This window comes from Ornithodoros turicata, chromosome 8 (assembly GCF_037126465.1).
Source record: "Ornithodoros turicata isolate Travis chromosome 8, ASM3712646v1, whole genome shotgun sequence".
Classification (NCBI taxonomy): domain Eukaryota; kingdom Metazoa; phylum Arthropoda; class Arachnida; order Ixodida; family Argasidae; genus Ornithodoros; species Ornithodoros turicata.
This window is the reverse complement of record NC_088208.1, coordinates 35,987,177-36,008,454: the sequence shown is the minus strand read 5'-3', so window position 1 is coordinate 36,008,454 and position 21,278 is coordinate 35,987,177. Positions and strand designations below refer to the sequence as shown.

At 44.4% G+C, this 21,278-nt stretch overlaps 1 protein-coding gene across 8 annotated transcripts in view; it reads right to left on the bottom strand.

The window, feature by feature from the left end:
- Positions 1–2,916: 2,916 nt before the first annotated feature.
- LOC135367145 (calcitonin gene-related peptide type 1 receptor-like) overlaps positions 2,917–21,278 on the bottom strand; it is a 135,964-nt gene continuing 117,602 nt past the window's right edge. For 7 of the 8 annotated variants that reach the window (XM_064600263.1, XM_064600264.1, XM_064600262.1 and 4 more), the window contains 13 exons: positions 21,024–21,184; positions 20,130–20,341; positions 16,196–16,321; positions 16,013–16,107; positions 15,012–15,103; positions 14,757–14,901; positions 14,176–14,326; positions 13,992–14,052; positions 11,509–11,575; positions 10,599–10,684; positions 9,949–10,084; positions 7,372–7,413; positions 2,917–4,407 (listed from right to left, as the gene is read on the bottom strand). In XM_064600263.1, coding sequence (XP_064456333.1) covers positions 4,195–4,407; positions 7,372–7,413; positions 9,949–10,084; positions 10,599–10,684; positions 11,509–11,575; positions 13,992–14,052; positions 14,176–14,326; positions 14,757–14,901; positions 15,012–15,103; positions 16,013–16,107; positions 16,196–16,321; positions 20,130–20,341; positions 21,024–21,184 — 1,587 coding nt within the window. In that variant the 3' untranslated portion in view covers positions 2,917–4,194. Of the gene's footprint in view, positions 4,408–5,830; positions 5,971–7,371; positions 7,414–9,948; positions 10,085–10,598; positions 10,685–11,508; positions 11,576–13,991; positions 14,053–14,175; positions 14,327–14,756; positions 14,902–15,011; positions 15,104–16,012; positions 16,108–16,195; positions 16,322–20,129; positions 20,342–21,023; positions 21,185–21,278 lie in introns of all 8 variants that reach the window. The other variant, XM_064600270.1, reaches the window with a different exon arrangement.

Here is a 21,278-nt window from a genome sequence, read left to right as displayed (position 1 = left end):
CCCCTTAATGTTATCTGTAGCATACAGAAGAATTTTGTTGTCCAGCAAGCACAGTACACTGTCCACGCATTACACAGGAGAGGTTAATCTGCAGTCTTATGCTGGGGGTTAAGCCACGTTGGCATACATGGTAATGAATTGCAGCTGTAGCTTCAAGTGACGTAACCCCATTTGAGTTCCCCTTACAGGACATTGCATCTTCAATAAAGAAATCAATTCACAAAATCTCGTACAGCCAAACACACAACAAGCTTCACTGGAGTTGTGGCGGCCCATGGACGACGATAAAGATGTGCCTGTGCAGGCCGGCGCCACTGAGCCTGTCAGCCAGTTCCACAGGCACCGTCGTAGCGTGAGGCCACACACATCTGCACGCTGGGACATTCCATCATCGCCAGTCAGGATTTTTGTAGAGGAATGCAGTTCCTCTACATTTGGTGACCCGAACAAAGAACACCATGCCATCCAAAACTTCTGCAAGACCGCATTCGAAGTCACTAAAGGTCCGGTGCACCGTTCTACTAAGTATCGCCAGGCAATGACGTCAGTTCAGCGCGGCTCACACATCCCAACGCGCGTCATCATGGTTCGCACAGTTCACCATGGTCGCACACTCCACACCACCTTGCCACATGCTTCGTGATGGCACTCTTCGGACTTCTACTAACGGTACCTTCCCGAGCATCACGCTTCAATACTGGTTGCCGTACGTCACTGGCGACATGGTGCCATCCCCATTACCATCCCAGTCCCAAGAACCCTTCCCGCCTAGGCTACTATACAAGGATGCTGGCAGCCCATCCTATTGTGGTCACAACGCACAGGGACCAACATTCTACCGGGGACCCTGACGGAGTCCTCCGAGTTCTACAACTGGTCTCTCCGTGCTTCACGATGGTCCTCCAAGGCACTCTCCTTGGCGACAACACTAGGAGCTCACTGCTCACGAACCGGTCGCGGTTCTGTCGTCGCCCTCTCTGGTTCACATCGACCACTACCCGCTCTCCGCTTCTGCCCACCTCTGGAGCCCGCCCGGTCAGTGCTTGCCTGGCCCGGATACTAATAAGGCTACCGATAAGGCTCACTCACTCATCAATCATGAATTTTTACTTCGGAGAGGTGCCGCCTCAGTGCGAGCGCTGACCCCTCCGTGATACACATATTTCATATTCTCATTTCTCACGTGACGTGATGCTCATACGATAGACTGAATACTACAACTCCCGGCAGTGGAGGTACAACTCCCGGGAAGAACTGCATAGGTGGCGGTGGAACGCAAGTCTCCTATGGGTGGCAGTGGTTGTATACGGTATGTTCGCATAGCACGATAGCTCAATGTGCAACAACTGTTGCACTGTTGCGTTTTACTGCGAGAAAGTTGGCAATGCGCACGAGGGCATGAATGGCACTTGCTCGTGCTACAGATTTCCGACTGAAACCCGTCGAGAATAGGTACCGCTCTTGCTTCGGTTGTCAGACGTTTCATTTGATAATACGAGTGAAATTGTGGTTCTCTGGTTTCACCAATGCGATGCAAACCTTACTGAGGAAGGAGGGACTCAAGAATATTTTCCAACATTTTGTGTACAAAAAGACCACATTGGCCACTCATGTTCAGAAGTCTCTACTAACAACCTAAAACCACGCGTTCTCACCATTATAATGTTATCACTCAAAGAAAGTGGGCGCGTGCGTAACCAGCTATATCCTAAGTGCACGCCTCTGCCGTTCGACTGTGCCGAAGCCCCCAGTCCACCCGCGATGCGGCGCAGCGGTCGCAATCAAAATGGCGGCGCAGCGTATATGTCACGACTTACCTGATCGGCACTGGCAGTGGAATTGCTCATGTCACGAACTGCTCTAGCTCACACACTCGCTCGTTCACTTACACTCTTTGAAAGAATAACGTTTGTAAGGCGAAAAGTCTGTGTAATGGAGGGCATCCCAGCGCCCCGCATGACACCTACCCACGTTGGTTGTTCTTCCGCAGGAGCTCGTTGTAGAACACGCCGAATGGGGGCTTCATCGCTGCTCCTTTAAGGATAATTTTGTCGTACCAGTCTTTTGCTACATGCTACATGGTCTGCTTCTGCTACATAGTCTGCTAGAGTATCTCAGTCCAGCTGGTATAACAAATGTCGGTGAAGAAGTTACTAGATTGCATCACGGCCGTTTATGGGCAGACACACAAACACGATCAACACGCAGCAAATATCTCACGAGCTCAAGAAGTTGTTCTTTGCACTACCGTCAGGACACGAATATCAATCTCACGGATTAAAGGATCGCTTCCTTATGGTGATCCTGGCTCTAGTCCACATAGAGGCGTTGAAACAAGTACAAGTTTTCCTGGACAACCTTCGTACGTCTGAATCTTTCAATAGATTACACCTGTTACATTTCACGTAACGGTGTGGATACTACAAAATGCATCAGCGCCCCGCCAGTACGTGAGGTACAAATATTACACTAAGTTGTTTTAATGATTGTTTTAAATTCCTGGTACTTTTTGTACAAATATGTGAATATAAGATGACCCTCGCACGCGAATAGCATGAAGTAATACGTTTCACAGAAGTAATGGCAAATGGGATTACCCCGATCCACTTGTCCCACGGGAGGCGCCTGGTGAATGCTGCGCCACAGTTTCCGCGTTAGATTAGTATTTCACACTGTTTCTCAGTTAGATGAAATACGATGTACTAAAAGCTGAAACTGAGTTCCAACTCGAAAACCATTACCACTGATAATGGAGAAGTGCTACGTTTAATCATCTTCAAGTGCGTGGACGAGTGTTTTGCTTGTTGTGCGCTATCTGTTCCCTGTGCAAGTGTTCCCTGTCAGCTTGGGAGCACACCTTGAGAGAGGACGCGAAGATTCGGTAACGGAGACAATGATCACACTTCTCGAGCAACGTCCACTCAGATTCTATTTATACTTAAATGACTGTTTAAAAACACATTCGACTGAATCTGCGATAAAAGTAATCATCCAGTATCTCTGATGACGCACGTCTCGGTAGACATGCCTCTGGGGCAACGCCGTTGAACGTCGACAGCCCCGCCTCTCCAACTTTCAGCAGACAAAATCAGTGTGCTTCGTCCGGAAGAACATTCTTGTAGAGTAAACTCTACTACGTGCCGTATAAATACGTATCCGCAGACAGGCCACAGTACTTCGTCAACGAGTCAATCGTTCAGTTCTGCACACGCTTCCTACAACCACTTCTAAACCACAATGTCCGTGACAGACGACCCGCAACGCACTGTCTCCTTTTCCCCAGTAGTATAGCCTCGCTGACACGAACGATGTCTAGATTTCAGACAATCAGTGATTCATCTTAATGAGAGTCGTCAAGCTACTAGACACGTAGGAACTCTCAAGTGATAGCCTTCTTATCGGCCTTGCTTATTGAATTAATTTGATACTTCCTGGAAATTTTACATCTTAATCGCTCCTGTATGTTGCGAGCACGAATGCCCAACAAAACCACACGCAACCCCAACAGACAAGTAGTCGGCCGATCTGGCGGCTCTCTTCGGAGATAATTTAAAAGAAAGACGGGAAATGTTGCAAGCTGCACCATCCAACAGCGAAGGCGCGCCAGCGCGACATCTAGGTGCATCTTGAGCTTGCACTGTTGAACGTCATAACACCATAACAAAAACGTTGATTGTGTCAGTTTTGTGTGTACCCCAGGACGTTGCCCTGGGGACCACGTGTTTGTGCTTCTCCTCATCCATGGCCACTGGAGTGCTTCTCGTCGGTTTCCTCCTGTGTGTACCTGGGGAGGACATGAAATCTTCCGAATACACTTCGGAATGTCTTTGGAGATTTCGTAGTTCATGTTAACACGACATCCCGTTCTCTAGGTGCATGCCACGTGTCCTCTTAAAAGCGCAAAAAAGCCGAAAGTAATGTTTTGAACGGAAAACGAACGCGCTCACACCAGCCAAAGTGCACGACTGCGCGTGGCGTTGTCTTGTTCCTCAGCTCTGAGCGCATATCTTTGAAACGCTCACCCTCATCGCACGGTGTAGGGTGCAGGAAACGTGCCACGAGCAACTGCACGTAAAATGGCACGTAAAATGGCAACCATAAGTGCCTTGCACGGCGCACCGTGGTGAACATCTATTGTAGTTTCCTGGTTACACACAAGCCACGAGGGACGCTCCACTCAACGGCGGAGATGCACTAGTACCACACCTCATCCTCAGGTATGACGTCTCCGTTTCGGGTGCATGCGTACTTCTTGCTGGAACCGTTGTTCGGACAGAAGTTGTCACCCGTCGATGAGACGTGCGTAGAGACGGACATACGTGTCATGGCCATGCTCCGACGGTGTGGACCGGAGAAGCCCCGTTGCAGGCGGTACCGCCCATACGAGCGCTTCAGAAGGTGGAGGACCTGCAAGAGGTACAACAGATCACGGGCAGTTAAGTAGAAGGAACAATTTAGATAGATACCAGCCGATCACGACTTCTTGCTTGCTTACACTACCTCCTATGTTACATATGTTGATTTGGCCTTTCCTGGTACGACATTGTGACTTGTGGTTCAGATTGAAAGGAGTGTTGTAAAACGTTCACGATCTATGAGGTAAAATCACGTGGAGACATATCAAATAAAGAATCGGGCTCTCATGTTTGTGCATTGGTTGAAACTTGAAGTGCAGACGAAAGCGAAAATTATAAGCTTGAAACAATGCCCCTAATGAGGTAGCAGAAGAAACAATAATACAGCAATACGAGTACTATTGCAACGTTAATGAAAATGAGCACTGCAGCGTGTAACAAGGAAGAAAGAAAGAAAGAAGTTACAAAACAACATGTAAAGGAACGCATCTGCAACACATACTATAAGGGAAGCACTGCAACCACCATTGTATCGCACTCACTCCATTTTTGAGAAATATCGCAATTATGAGCTTCAGGGTCTCTTTTACATGGTCATATTAAGGCCCGAGTTCGTCCAATAATAAACGATGGGAGGGGACAACCAAGTGCTATGCATGCAGCCCGTGTGAAATGTCATGTGCACCCCACGCAATGAATGCGTCTGTTGATGGGCACTATTCACATCGTTAAATACTAACGTGCGTATGGACATGCTACAAGACTCATTCCGCAGGCAGGAATAATCATCCCTTCTGGTTGGACAACACACAACGTGCAGATGTCCTCGCCTCGCTTCTTACTTCGCTTCTTAAGAGATATTGACCACATGGTTGAGTTTCCTCTAGGTCGTGTTTCCCGAGTGTCGTCTTTCCCAACATTCTAATGTTATTGCTCAGTACAGTCCCAACGTGTACCATGTGAAAAAGTGGGAGTTCAAAAGTTATTACAGTTTGTTACGTTTCATCTAAATGTATTTTTATGTTTGAGGCTGATTCCGGCTCTTGCTTTAATGTAGCTTCGAGTCCGTACCTATCCACGCTTGGTTCCGTTTCCGCATACGACTCAAGGCTAGACAACCCCAAGAGCACCGAATATCCTGTGGATGGCCACTCGACGACGACTAATGTCCTAACGGACTCATACATCCATAGGATATTCGGCGTTGTTGGGGTGCCTTTATGTGTTAACGTAACCATTACATTGCTACGTTAAAGAAGCAACGGAACGGCATTCAAGACTTCTCAAGACCTCAAGAACCCATTCTCTGTATAGAGACCTTGCCACATCCACACGTGTTACTTGTGCAAACCCAACCGTGACCATGCGCATGCAATCGTCGAGTTCACGTCCCTCCTCCTAAATGTGCAGTGCAGCCACGAAACAGTGGTCGCGTCTGGCAACAACAACAAACAAGGCAAGAACAATGCACTCACAGCAAGGGCGGAAGAAAAAGGAAGCACACAAGCGGTCACTGAACAAGGGACTGGGAGCGAGTGGACCGTCGTCTCGACCGGCTGGCCAAGGAAGACTCCAGTTTCGCGCGTGCGATGGACCTCATGATCTGGCTCTGAATCTGCGACAAAAATAAAGGCAACGCTCCAAGGACATCCACAGGCAGGCGCATATAACTACTACATTGTACTCCACCATCTATGCGAAAAGTGGTACTTCTACACAAGAACACAAATAGAAGCTACAGTACGACGGGAGTAAAGGCTTCGAGGCACCTACTCTCGTTGCTAACATTGGGTAATAAGAAGGAAAGGAGAGCACGATCATGCGTTAATGTGCCCTGGATCCAAAAATTTCGTTGTGTTTATACTGACTGATTGTTAAAAAAAAGAAACAAAAACAAGAAAGGTGGAGACTGATATACGCATATTGATGAAAGATGAAAGTTACTGAAAACGTGATCCAGAAGATGTGAGTTCGAATCCTACAGCTGGCCAACCTTTACAGTGACTTTCATCTTTCATCGTTAATTTCTTAGGCAATTTGAGGCTTTGCATGTATTTGACCTTTCTGTGTTGTTCCAGCCTCAGAACATCAGTTCTCTCATATTCATACGCGTATTGCTTGGTATAGGTTTTACGAGGTAGGTTTTGGAAGAAAAATTGGCGGCATCTTTAAGTCATGTGCAAAACGCCTTTAAGTGTGCTAGCTTTGTAGGGCAGTCGAGTGATCATTCGCGTAACCACATCACGCGGTGGTTGGCCCTGTAAAGTCAGAGGCGGACCTACATGGTGGTCGGGTGGTCGTAAGACCTTTTAAGGCACATTACCAGCGAGACAAACAACAAAGAAAAATAATAAATCGAGAACTCAATTCTTTTGTCCTCGTAAGAAATGTCCATGTGGAATGACATCTGGAAATGACCTTGTCGAGCAATATTTATTACCCGTCAAGGACATTTCCGTTTATACACTGTGCCTGAGACCTCCGAGCAACTTGAGCGTCTGAGAAAGGCTTAAAAATATATATATGCAATAAAATAAATAAATAAGAGAAACCAATACTGAGCGTATAATATTGTGTGTCATAAAGTGAAAGCAGTAATTTTAGAGCCAATAGGCATCGCCCCTCCACCCGACCCATGTCGTCATCTCACGCCTACCACCATCGCGCTTGAAACGCAAAGTATCAGGACATGCGACAAACGATCTACGAGACAGAACGTTTGTTCCTTTCTGTTTTGTGCGTGGGGATTCGCTCGTGGGGTCACCCTTAAAAACTTCGTACCCAATACAAAGCAACCACGGACATGACGTCACAGGCTACCACGAGCACGTTTCGGAAAAATCAGCAAGGCATGGAAGATACCACTGATACGTCTCTTCATACCACCCGCATGCACCGAACATCACGTGTTGTCATGCACGAACATGTACGAGGATGGCTTCCCGTGATGAGGTTCATTCATTCATTCACGAAGTTCGAAAGATGGCAAAGGGCAGTAAGTATGAAAGATACTTACCTCCCCGTTCAAGTAGCAGAATATGACAGCAACGAAGAATCCCTGCATAAATATGTTACCCTTTAAACCTTTAAACGTACTTCTATGACAGCGACATCGACATCAATACGGAATACAATATTCGCGCTTACACAAAGGGGCTCGGACAAATCATGCTGAATACGGGAGAACCATATATGCTACGATGAATGTTTTCGACAACGTATTTCTCTAAACTATCTGTCAGTGACAGATGCAACAACAAAACGGTAAAACATTGAAGCATTCCTTTATTTGATGCAAGCTTTCGTGCAGTAGACGGCATTTCTTCAGTTGGTGCTTGACGAAATACAGTCCACTGCACAAAAGCTTGTATCCAATAAAGATGGGTAGAAATTCAGCGAACCGGTAGAGATGTAGGAAAGGAGTTGCCTCAGGACAGAAGCCGCCGATATTTCGACTGTTCTTCTTCTGGGCACCGTCCTCATCATTGGCATGGTATTTAAAGGGTTAGGTGTGACGTGTTTAAAGGTTCATGCGAATTGTGGGTCAACAGCCCGGAGGGAAGAAAGGTTCCTTACGAGCTTCTACGGCCGGAGTGAATGGCTGCTTTGTTAGAGTGTGGAGGGGATTACGTGAACGTTGTGATCTAGGCTACAGACCGGTTACAGAAAAATGGAAGGTTCACGAACACGTGGACGAAACGGCACAACAGGCAAGAACTGGCAAGCATAGCGAAAGATAAGGAGGTTAGTGGTTACGTGGGGGCAAATTCCAAAACGAGCAAAGGTTTTTTTTTACATATATTTGTAATACAAAGTTGTGGCATGCTTGGCATGACCACTGCTTTCTACTTTCTTTATTGCATGCCACAACTTTGTATTACAAATATTTAAAAAAACCTTTGCTCGTTTTGGAATTTTCCCCACGTAACCACTAACCTCCTTATCTTTCGCTATGCTTGCCAATTCTTGCCTGTTGTCCCGTTTCGTCCACGTGTTCGTGAACCTTCCATTTTTCTGTAACCGGTCTGTAGAGTAGATCACAACGTTCACATAATCCCCTCCACACTCTAACAAAGCAGCCATTCACTCCGGCCGTAGAAGCCCGTACGGAACCTTTCTTCTCTCCGGGCTGTTGACCCACAATTCGCATGAACCTTTAAACACGTCAGACCTAACCCTTTAAATACCATGCCAATGATGTGGACGGTGCCCAGAAGAAGAACAGTCTCTGATCGAAATATCGGCGGCTTCTGTCCTAAGGCAACTCCCTTCCTGTATCCAATAAAGGCTTGTATAGCTATAGTATGCTTGTATAGTATAGCGTGTAGCTTGTAACCAAGCTTCACTGTTTCACTGTTTTGTTGCCTTTGTCAAGTGGATCTGGACTCAACTCTCTATGTGCTTCGACCACATCAGTGACAGAAAACGTGACAGAAACGAAAAAGTGTTCGCGCGATCCGCTGTGCATAAGTCATGCGAAGGAAGGAACATTAGCTCTTCAATAATTGTTCTGAAAGCCATGCTTATCAATTAAATGCAGTATTAAGTGCGGGAAAACCCATTAACTGCTTGTATTGCTGCGACTGTTAGCCGTTGAGAGATTTCACCCGCCACACATCGCACCGGTATATCAATCGGTAAACCAAAGCGAGGTCTATCGTAGCGTAGTGCCACATCACAAAAAGTCTTCTGGAAGCCTATGAAGAGAACCCGGATATTCCCATACGAAGTTGATGTTAAGGTTGAAGGCCTTTTATTTTCATTTGGCTGTCGTTTCGCTGAGGTCGTAAAAGAGATACTCTTTTATACCAGGGCTCTTTCCTTTTTATGCCAAAGCTAAACGCCTATAAAAGATACACAGCTATTTATGTTGTTTTTATCATTTTATATTTTTTTATATTCATTGTTTATTCCGGTTTCATTTCTCGTGCGAAGGACAAGAAGAAATACGGTCGCACGTGGACAACGTTTACTTCTGATATACGAGGTCTACATTTCCATTGCAGTCGTGACGTTTTCCTTCTGGCGATGCTCTGGGGCATAGAGTCGTGATACACCCGTTAAAATAAATTCCAAACGCGCAACTCTTCTGAGATAAGTAAACCTTTGTCACGCTGCCGGCGCTACTAAGCTTAAAGAAATATGTTCTGCCAATTTTGTTCCTTTTGGTCGGTGCAGCATGAAAAATGCACTATTTAAGGTAACACTGGTAGACAAGGGCAGAAAACGAAGGAGGAAATAACGGTGATAAACCGCGCAAGTTGGTATCGATCTTGCGTGATGTACTTATTTATTTTTATTACCCTTAAGAAAAAGAAGCTTGGACTTGCAGTGCAGTTGCACTATACGTAAAGGGGACATCCCAGACAGACCTTGTCCTGGTCTCTCTCTTAAAGCCTGCCCCCGTTAAGCAGTGCTAGTATATCATGCAAGGAGGAGGAAAGTAGCAAAAACGGAGAGAGAGAGAGAGAGTGGTACGGACGTCCTTGCATGATAGGACTTATGCCAAATGGGGCATGTGGAGGAGTATTGGAAGTACAGAAACACAGCTCCTTCTACACATGTACATTAAAAAGTCGAGATAAAGCCTTGCCTGTAAGCCGTCGGAAGCCTTGCTGATATACTGGTACACCTCCCAAGGTCCACAGTTGGCCGGGCTGCGGTACACAGTCATCAGGAAATGCATCCCAAACAAAGGGAACAGCACGAGCACAGCGCGAACGGCTTTCCTGAAAGTACCCGAACACATATGTATTTGATGTTGTAATGCCATATACAGGCCTGGCAACAAGGCATGCAAGAGAACTAGTCTCACACGGAAGCTCCAGAAGTGAATCTTTTTATGGAGTGAAGCTTCCTTTCCGGATACAACAGAGACTTAATGTTGTTTTTTTATTACGTGTTAACGCCGCGAAGCAGCTATGGCTATGAGCGGCGTACAGATGTGGGCCGGTGGAGAGAGGACAAGAGGAAGGAGCGGGGGATGGGGGGGGGTTAGTATGCGTCCTGGGCAGACTTGAGGGGGAACTGTGCCGACATAAACCTAATATGTGCTCAACGATCACCAACAGGTGCATCTACCATCTAGTAGGTAGATCTAGTAAGTTCTGTGCTCACTAGTGTCAAGCTCCTTCCCTTTCTCAACTGGCAGATCCATTGATCTATTTATGGCAGCATCTCAAGGGTCCAATGGGGCACTACCTATCTGAGGCCTTTGTGATTTCAAACGTTTGTTCTACTTACCGGAACTGGCTAGGTTCGTTGGCGTGTGTACTCCTGAGCTTGGTCACCAATACTCGTATTATATTACAGAGGAACACGAAGTTGGCCTGCAAACAGAAGCCAAAGTGAAGGACAGTATTTCGAGTGAATTGAGAAGTTCTACACGGAAACCATCGACAACGCCATCTACACTAAGCAAGGCCTGATCGCAAGCAGACTTGACATAGCCCTCAGGAACCCCGCGAATCACAGCCATGCTTTCAGTGGCTTTAGCATGGAAGCGGGCTCCAATCAGCTTCAGCAGGTAGCCACTCTCACTCATAGGCTTTCTGCGCTGGACGCCGCCGCAACTCCATAAAATATACGACACCGAAAGTATGTTCTAAACTTAACAACACGAATGTCGGCGATATAGTTTCTTATAATGCATGTAGACGAAAACTGGCAGTTAAGGCCGTCGTTGAAGATCCCAAAAACAAAAGCACTGAAGACGGTTGTAGATTTCTCATGGTACAAGCTTTTGCTTGCACGAGCTTGCACAAACTGAAACTGAATGTTGCAACGTTTTGCATTGAAGCGGGAATAATAAAGCAGCCGAAAACAATTTTTATGAGTGACAAACTCTTGTGCACAGTCAGCACAAAAACCTGTCACTCATTAAAATTACGTTTGTTCATTTATAAAACGAAGAAAAGTAAAAAAGTTAAAACGAAAATAAATATAAAATGATGTATGTGTGTTGTTTCTTTTGTCATTCCGATACATCCTTGAGCTGGACTGAGCTGTTTTCTTTTGATGAACACAGTGATACAACAACAACAACAACTTAATTTCCGATTTCTTAACTTGATAATAATGGTATTTGATGATCATGTAATTGATGTTCGCACATAGTAACAACTCATGCCCTTGCTGTTATCGAAATACTTACAAATAGGCAAAAAAGACCAGGCGCCAAAGTGATCCAATTATATCCTTCCACGTTGTCCATCCAGCAACTAAGAAGAATTATCATTCATTAGTCACAGCAACCAAACCAGAAAGAAGGTGCAGTCAAGCATCACAACAACGATGCCTTAGCAAAAATGCGCTGTTCCGCAGCCACGACAAGAAACAAACAAAAGCAACAACAAACAACCAATGAACAACCAGCGAAAATAAGAACTACAAGCTCCAAGAATGAGAGAGCGAAACACGAGGTTATGGCGTAACTTTGACCTACACTTCTTTCTTAAAGGAACAAGAGCGTATTCAATCTTTCCGCTATTATGGCAGACGGACCGCTGATTACCAACGGCGTTCCTCCAAGAGAGCTCAGTATTCCAGTGAGGAGCTTGATAACACACTCCCACTTCTTCATATCCTCCCCAGGAGCGTCTAAATAAATAATACCCCGTTCCATGCGTAGATCCCTATATGGGCATGGATGGGTGGATGCTGTGGCTTCTTTTGGAACGGGAGGTAGCTTGCGCGATCGAGCCTAAAATTAACACATTGTGTAATGAACGACGAATGAAAAACCAAAGAATGGTGCGCGTAGTGCTGTAGCGCGGCAACCTGAACCGCTAACGGGTGCAAGTCCCAGTCGGGTAGTTAGCATCGCGGAGAAGTGGACAGTAGAATGTTATCAAGATTTCTAGACGTTAACCGCGAACGCAATCAGCGTTCCGCGGGAAGAGAAGAAAACACATGTCGTAAGATTAAAGAAACTACATTTCGTTAAAACTGTCACGCAAAATGGGCCCTCATCGCCACTTCACTCTCCCCAGAGATACCGAATGGTGCACATCTAAACATGCACGGTTCATGCATTCTATAAAGCCATACTTACTCACGCTCTGACTCAAAAGTTTGCTAACAATGACGTCCGAACGGATTTTCATGAACCTCGTAAAGTGTGCTTCACACAACGCTATTAAGCGCGAGGAAAAGCTGACTTGCAGAACGTCGACACAACCCGAAAGAAAGCCACGAAAGCTCAGTTGTAGTACAGTTAAGTGGAATCCGGATTTTTTCTTTCTTTTTATTGCAGATTAACCTGTGACGAGCATATTTGTTTATATTGCGCAGAATACCACGATTAATTTATCAATACCCAACATATGACGGTATTAACATTTCAGTAGAATTCGGTGCTTCTCGTCCCTATGTGAAACTGCGTAGTCGTGTTATATTCCGTTTATTACATGACAGACGAAATTTTACGAGAAATGTAAGAAATACTAATCGAAGACGTATCAACGCATACACACAGGACCATTCCCAGAGCATTCCAGCAATACAAACACTTGATGCAGAGAAAGCGAGTCCAACGCAGCGCCATGCATGCCATACAACCGTAACAGCGCATACACATTAAAAGTTTCATCCACTACCAGTGTATGAGGCCAGGGAATACCATTTGAATGTGTGCTTTGACGACAGTTTTTAAAATCTAACTAGATGACATAAAGGCGTATCAATTATTTGAAATGTCTGATCACCACGATGTCTTCACCCTTTCTGCCCTCTGCTACTAATAGTCTTCGTTGTGCACCTGTTTGCATGCATCATCAACAATGCTACCTCCTGATGCGCTGCTAAACGTGCGTTCCTAACCCAAGCAGCACAATGTACTGAAAGTCGAATGCGATAGGGGTGGACGGTACGTGTCTTATCAATGTTATTTAGTTTCACGAGCCTGCTCAAGGCCTTCCACCTACCCGTCCACCCCTATTGGACTGGACATTCAGTACATTGTGCTGCTCGCGAATCTTCCATCTGTCTACGCTTCAGCTTGTGCGACAGGGATGAGGCACTAAGGTGACCGATACTGTTTGCACTCAAAGCATGCCTCGATACCCAGAGTGGATGAACCTTACGTTAAAGGGTCTTACCTAGATTGCTCTCTGAAATGGAAAAGAAGATGGATCTCTTCATTAAATGTAGACGCTTCAAAGATATGAAAACCACATAGTCATGTGTGTTAGCATTGTACTCGTCTACAAGTAAGACTGTCGCGCGCAGTCGCCTGCAGTCTTCGCGGAATGTGTATTCTGACGGTTTTGGGCACTTAGTATCGGGCCCAAAGTATATTTGCGGTTGGGTGTTCCAGCTTAAGCACTCTGGCCGTTTCTTTTTTGTTTTTGTTTTTTTTTTTTGTTCGGTACCGCAACTGATCAGAGCCCCAGTAACACATATATTTCTTCAATTCTATTTTATTATTACAACTACTTTTATTACTCCTACTTTTATATTACTTTTACTTCTTTGCCTCAGCATGCGGCTTTAAGCGTAGTGGAGTAGTGTGTTTTCTTTTTTACCCCATCTCCATTGCCAAAACGCACGCTGCTTTCTGCTTATTATTCATCGAGGGGGAGATGATGAAATTCAATGAATTGAAATTGAATTTAACACAACGAATCGTTTACTTACGGATGACCGACGCGAAGAGCTCTCAGAATGGAACTTATGGACACAAATATAGCAGGGCACCCTGTAAAACAAGAAGAAAGAATGACACCTGCGCTAATCTATTTACCAGTCGTCTAAGCCAATAAAAAGAATGGTAAGATAATAAGAATAATTAGAATGGGGTGGACAGGTCGTTTAAACTTACCCCAGCCAATGACGTAGAATACAAGAAGAGATTTTTGTTCGGCAAAAGCAGAAGCAATGAGTTTGTGCAGATAGAAACCTTCGCAGAACATCCAGGCGTACTGACAAAGCCGAAAGTACCGTGACAAAGTGTACAACACTTTGCAAAGGTCCTATGGGAGGAAGAACGAAAGAGGATTAAAATAGTAGTTGCATCAAAGAATGAAGCAACTCAAAAACAATTCAATGAACGACACACATGAGCGACACTCGTTTAAATGGGTTTGATATACTTCATTCTTTGTAGTGCTTGTTATTTCCTACAGCTGGATTGAGCTATATTTCTTCTTTCGCACCTGAATCGTATATAGACGATCTTAATTGTTTGACGTAAACTCGCTTCACTGAGACCACAATAGATTTTTTATGAAATAAAGCAATGTTGGCCAACGCCTATTTAAAAAACACAGAAACGGGACACAACACTAGTGCAGAGACCGTTCTGTCTGTTCTGCCTACGGGAAGAGAGATTTGCAAAGCTTCTGAAGTGAAGACAAAAATCCTTTGGGATTACGTTGGCTCTCAAAAGATGGTACTACATACTGGATTCTGGTTGACGCGTATTTGCTTCTCCTCGTTCACGTGGTCCAGAATGAAGAGAGAGTCGACCAGGATAACGCTTATGTCGTACAGCACCATGGCCACGCAGAAATTCTTGTGCAGCGAAATGCGATGAACTTGAAGTTGCCTGTAACGTGCAAATTTGTCACGTTTAGTGATACCACGGACTAGCTTTCGAAGTATGCGCGAAGTATTTCGAGTGTGCGCTCGTCTGTTACATTCAGATTTCTTACGTACTTGTAAATGGAGAAAATGATGATAGCTGGCACGAGGACAATAACAGACAAAGAATGTAATACGATGGAAAATACTGTCATAGACCGGTGGTACTGAAAGGTAAAAAGGAAAAAAAAAAGAGATTAGAACGTGACAGCATAGCTAACTTTTGAACTACAACAGAAGCCATTGCTAAACCTGCTACGAATTTCGGATCGGGTGTTACTTCCTGAAAGGGAAGGGCTATCCCGAAGTTCTCCACATTTCGAGGAGCAAAGTAGTATTTCAATTTTGCAGGTTAAGATAAATATGTCATATCAAAATATAGAATAGGGTGATTTGCTCTTGATACATATTTAAAAAAAAAAGAACGCAAACACAGAAGAGACTAAGAAAACAAGTTGACAATATGTACAGCGCATGTGCGTTGTGTCCTATTAGTCCCTGTCCAGTTTGTGCTTTTGTTTAAATATGCGTATTTTATTACTGAAGAAACGAATATGCATCTCATCGGATGATGCTCAGCGCAGATGCATTCACGCTGCTTAAAAAGCCGATCGCACATTGCGCCGAGCTTACAAACGCCCAATAGCCATCCTACAAGCACGCAGGCATACGGGTAATGATTAGGGACCTATAATAATTAGCCAGCGTACGACGGTGTCTCTTTAGACGACATTAGCGCCATAATAGTGATGACCTTCCCTCGAAGCATTACGCGTGGTTCTTGTGAGCACGTAACGTCCTTTAATAATTCACTATAGCAAGGCACCCGTCTGCTTACCTTCCATTACACAGCCCTCTCCCCCCCCCCCCCCCCGCTTTGAAAATATCACTTGAAAGAGACGCCGTGCAGTGGCTTCGTGTCTAATGAGTAACTTCAGTCATAAGAGACGAACACATTTGAAATTCTATACAGTCTAAAGTAACTCCTCCTTGCAATTACATCGTATGCAGAAACGCGACCCAAAACGTGATAAGCAGCACAAAGAGAGAGAGAGATAGAGAGAGAGAGAACATACTTCTAGAGAACCGCAGTCATAGAAAGTGTACTCTTTGTTATATTCCTGGCTGTGGTACCACGTTCCGTTGTCCCAGCAGATTTTCTTTGATGTTTCTGAAGTAATAAATGAAAGTGAAAACTATGCAGTGACCATATTTAACATAATTAACTCGTAATAAATAAATTTGTACGTGAAACCTACTGATGCATTGTGGCCTTTCCGTGATGTAGTAAGCGTGGAAGGGACACGGCTTCTGGACAGTTGTTCCTGCAGGAGTGTCCCTGTAGCAAGTCCAGCCATCCCATGTCGCCGGACAGTGAAGTCCCTCTGCACAGAAACGCAATGCAACGGTTTTTAGTAACCATTGAGATGTAAAGCATTGCACAATAAATAATATGGTCTAATAAATACTAAATAACAATAGATAATAAATAATCCAGTATTAACGTTCATATCAGTAAAATATAAAAAGCTGAATTACTTCTTAGCAACCTCTTTCAGGGAAATAATCGCTCAAAAACGGAAAAAAGGAAAGCTCAACCTTCCTCATTCATTTGTTCATTCCTGTTTAAAAATAAGCTTGATGCTGTTATACATAACGCAAAGGAAAACTATTTGTAGCTAAACATATATTCAAAGAAGTTTTTGCGGTAAAAGCAGCTCTTCTCTCTGCAGTATTACTCTTGATGCCGTGAAGCACGCTTTACAACGCCACCCAGAGTTTGATTTCTCTCTGCACGATGACAGTCGCAGGGGGCCATTTTTACGCATTAAGCAACGTATAGGCGCAGTGCTTGATGGGATAGGATGGACTGTAAGCGGGTAGAATCTCGTTAGCACTCTTATTTTTAATCTAAAGAAGCACTGGCACAGGTATTTGAACCACAGACATTGAAAGAGATGTTGCACGTAGCGATGCAATGCACACATTACAGGTAGGTAACATGGGTACAGCAACCTCTTGCTATTGCGGGCCGCAACAACATTAACGGTAATAACATAAAACATTATCTCAAAAATTTGACGCAATTCGTCTTTCTCCATTTTCGAATTATACCCGCTCATTTCATTGCTCCCGCTACGCATGAAAGCAGTTGTCATTAATTCAACAACTGCCATCACGTGAACAGTTTCTGTTAAAACAACCAGCATCGTTTCTGTTGAAGCTTTCGTTCAGAAAGCGGGCTTCACCTTATGTTCGCAAGCGTTAGGTGAAGCGCACCCTAAAGCAGTAGCACACAAACAGCAAGTCGGCTTCACCTATCGCTTGCAACCATGACGTGAAGAAAACTTTAGCAACAGAGATATGGGAAGTCGCGTTTGTAAGCGCTATGTGAAGTTGACTTGCAGAACAGCGACACATTCCAAACGAGTGCACACCAGCCGTTCCTGTACCCATTGTTGTTGTGCTCCCGAAAAAAACACGTCATAACAGACTTTTTTTCAACCGAAACGGCGTAAACGTTGCATACATACAGCCTCTTAAGGCCCCTCTTTGTTAAAATGAAAAACAAATTGAACTAAAAACACAGCGGCACAGGAAAGCCAAATGTTGAGCAGGCAAAAACATTCACGCAAATGCAAATTTTGACGAGGTATCGTTGCTATTGTTGTATGTAACACGTGTGGTTGTCCCAGTTCAAACATTTTTCCCCTTGTTTCGTCTCTGATGATGAGGATCAGCTGCAGCAGGCTTTGGATTTGTTTTCCACGCATGAATGCCAAACGTATCCGTAGCGTCGGATTGGGAACACGCCTTTATGGATGCAAAGGGAAATGTTTTCTGCCCTTGCCCTTCGTGTTATCGGGTGTGTGGTTCGCAACAACGAGTTGGAAGCAAGGGACGGATGATGCTTATCGAACTGCATTTCTGAATTTTACTGTGAACTTAAGACTACGTTCGCGATGGTGGCGGTTCACAATGTCCTAGAATAGCATGTGTTAGAATGTGGCGCATGATACCGTAATTAAAGGATATTAATGGTTATGTAGCTTTTTATGATGGAAACGTTTATCCAATATTCTTCGTCATCAAGGAACCCATGCTTACCAATGTCCGTGCTCATGCCTTCGGCATTGTGGTGAGTACTTCCACTTAATAAATCGGACGATACAACAGCGTAAGCTTTTACACAGGCGCCATAGGACAGATAAACTGATCGAGTGGATAATTATTATAGCGACTATTTCTACTTCTTCAGAATATGACCTTACGAGCTTAACTGCTGACAACCACTTTCCCCAAGACATCTTTGCGAAATGCTGCCTTCTTCCATGCCTAGATAAACACTGCAGAGCACAGACTAAAAACGAATTTGGCACCGAAAGTTTTGTTTCTATATCGATACTACACGTCCGTTAATCAGAGTCCGGTACATATACTAGTTTCTTGGTACAGAATCAATTCATATACCAAACTATTCACGCATCTCAACCTGGTTGAGATGATCGATGTTGCTTAGCTCTGATCTGTGTGTGTTGTCATGATTGTCACAGTCGCATAGTCCCACAGCAACATTGTCACATTATTTTTGTTACACACAATTCAGTCATTAAAATAGCGAATGTCCCGTAGAGGCCGAATCTATGTAATTATGCACTGATAAAGCCTCAACTGAAACATTTCACGTACTTGTTACACTTTTAAGATCGAGACCTCCTTCTGTGAACCCGCTTTCGTTCTGAGTCATCCCTCCAGATTACTACTCTGCATCTCGTATCGTAAAGCAATAACCCCAAAAGTAAGAAAATCCTACACTGAGATCCTTTCCGAGATTATTGAAGTGACCGCATGACAGACCGTGCCACTGGAGTGTACTGATGAAGCACTGTTCACTACTTCACAGAGTGTAACGAGACATTTTCAAAACTGGGGTTTGACACGGAATCTTCCTTTCCCTCAGCCAGTGGCAGTGAGGCGAAGCTATCATAACGGTTTACGTCGCATCTGGCGTTGAATAGTGATTTCTTTTTTTCTTTTTTTTCAGACACCACGCACTAGTTTCCGCACCACGTTCAACCAAGTTTCACATCTTCTACATGACAGATTTGTCGGTGATTATGACAGTTGCGAAAGTAGAAAAACAAAAAAATATGGGGAGAGGGCAAACTATTGCTGGCAGCTCTGACAGCAATGACACCGCCTAAACTTGACAATGTTTTAAGATGTCAGGCTACGAGAAAATGGCTTATTGGATGACTGGGTTTGACATGAGCGTGTATCCTGTTACGCGCTGATGTCATTCTGCTTCAGTATGTGCCGTATTTCGTTTACATTTTTATTTTGAATACATAATATGTAATATACATAGTATCTAAATACATAATAGGTCATTTGTTCTTGAGGGTGACCGGGGGTGTTCCAGACACCGTTGTAGATTAGAAGATTATATTGCATCGTCCTCAGAAGACATTGTTCACAGCTATGCTATCGGTGGGGCTGAAGATCGGAGATTGAATAGCTGTTCGTAAAAAAATTATGTAAAGAATAAAATTATAGCGCAATCACTGCCCAGCACTTCTTCCTACTGGCAGCAGCAACTAGCCGAGCCACTCTACTACGCCGCGACAAATAGTGCGTCCGGACACCGAAACTACAGGAGCCCTATAGAACACACTTGATGGCGCTGCAGTAGAATTTCTCCGGGGGTACATTTTACGGCGTTCTTCAGGAACGCAAGTAGATGTATGCGCTTGTTTAACTAGCTTTTGATAGCTGAACACATCTGAGCAAACCGAGCACACATTGTTCCATCAGCTCACGTAAATAGATTATTTTTGCCCACCTGAGGGTTTGTTTAACGTGTGCCGAAATCTCGACACACGGTACACCACATCTAACGTCCCTCGCGGAAGACTGCGTGTCTGAGCAACTTGTACCCTTCCGCCAAGTTGCAATCGTCCTCTTGGGATCAGCAGGAGGACACGTTACCCAGTGAACCACCGAGGCCGGCGGATAACGATGAAGTACTAACCTTTAGCAACATTTAGTACATATGAGTACAACGTGTAAGGTGTGAAGTCTTCAGCCCTTAACTTTCCCGACACATCCTTTACTACTACTTATTTTTATACGTACTACCTTAAGGTGGCGAATTCACACCGTTGAAAACCAGTAAATAATATCCTGTCTTACCTTGGAGAGGGTTCAGCTGCTCTTGGAGCATCTCATTACAGCACTGCCTCGCAGCACGGCAACAAGACTCCCACCGTTCAGCGTAGAGGCGACTCTTGAAACTCTCGTAGACAATATGATCACTCTGGTTCGAATAGGGCACAAAACACTGAGAAGTGTCGTTGCTACGGCAACTAGTTGTGCTGCTGCACAGACGACCCGGCCAACAGTACCTGTATTCACAAACAATGAATTAGACTGAGAGCGCATACAAGATATTTCGTGAACTTCTGACACTGATTTTTGTTATATATGAAATACTGTAGAACATTTCGCATGGGGCACCATATCATTGCCTTCGCTGTGATTCGCCCATGGGCTTAGCGCATTTCAGAATAACAGATTTAACAGTATGTGATAGGTGTGACTTCGTGCCGCATATCAGATCCTGATGTGCTTTAAGGTGGGCTTTTCTGCAAAAAAGAAAAAAGAACGAAACATTCGAAAGGAAGAAGCTAAACGCTATCTACATAAACATGCAAAAATCTGAACAATTAGATTTCGTGTATCGTGTACCTATGAAATTTCTACCGTGTTTCTTTACAACATGTTCGCGATACACGGCAGGCTACCAGCATTTAAATTCGATAAGAACGAACTCTAAAATACATAAAAATATGTGACATGGAAATAGACATTACATTCAGTTTCCTGTGTGACAGGGATATTAGAGTCCGGCGGCAGCAACTTCAATAAAGTTACACAAAAATGTAGAAGTCACGCAATGAGAACAAATGGTTTTCTATAGGCAACATTTTTGAAAGTCCCAGAAGCTGAACTGGGGGCAACATCATACAAAGAACGAGAAACAAATTCCTTGCCTTCACTGAGGCTTTATGAGGTATAATAACTCACATGAGGCGGGATCCGTTTTTGAAAGCCAGGTTGGCCATGTAATTGTAACACCTTGCACACGTAACTTGGTTGAACATTTCCGAGGGGAAGTAGAACTTATGCTCCATCCGGCAGGTACCAACCCTCTTCTCAAAAAGCGAGGTCGCCAGAGATCCTGCCACCTGCGGGGATAAGTAAAGATACAAGTTAATAGAGGGTTTTAGTACATCGTAAGCAATCTCCTTTGCGTATGGAGAGGATAGCGTTGGTGGTTGG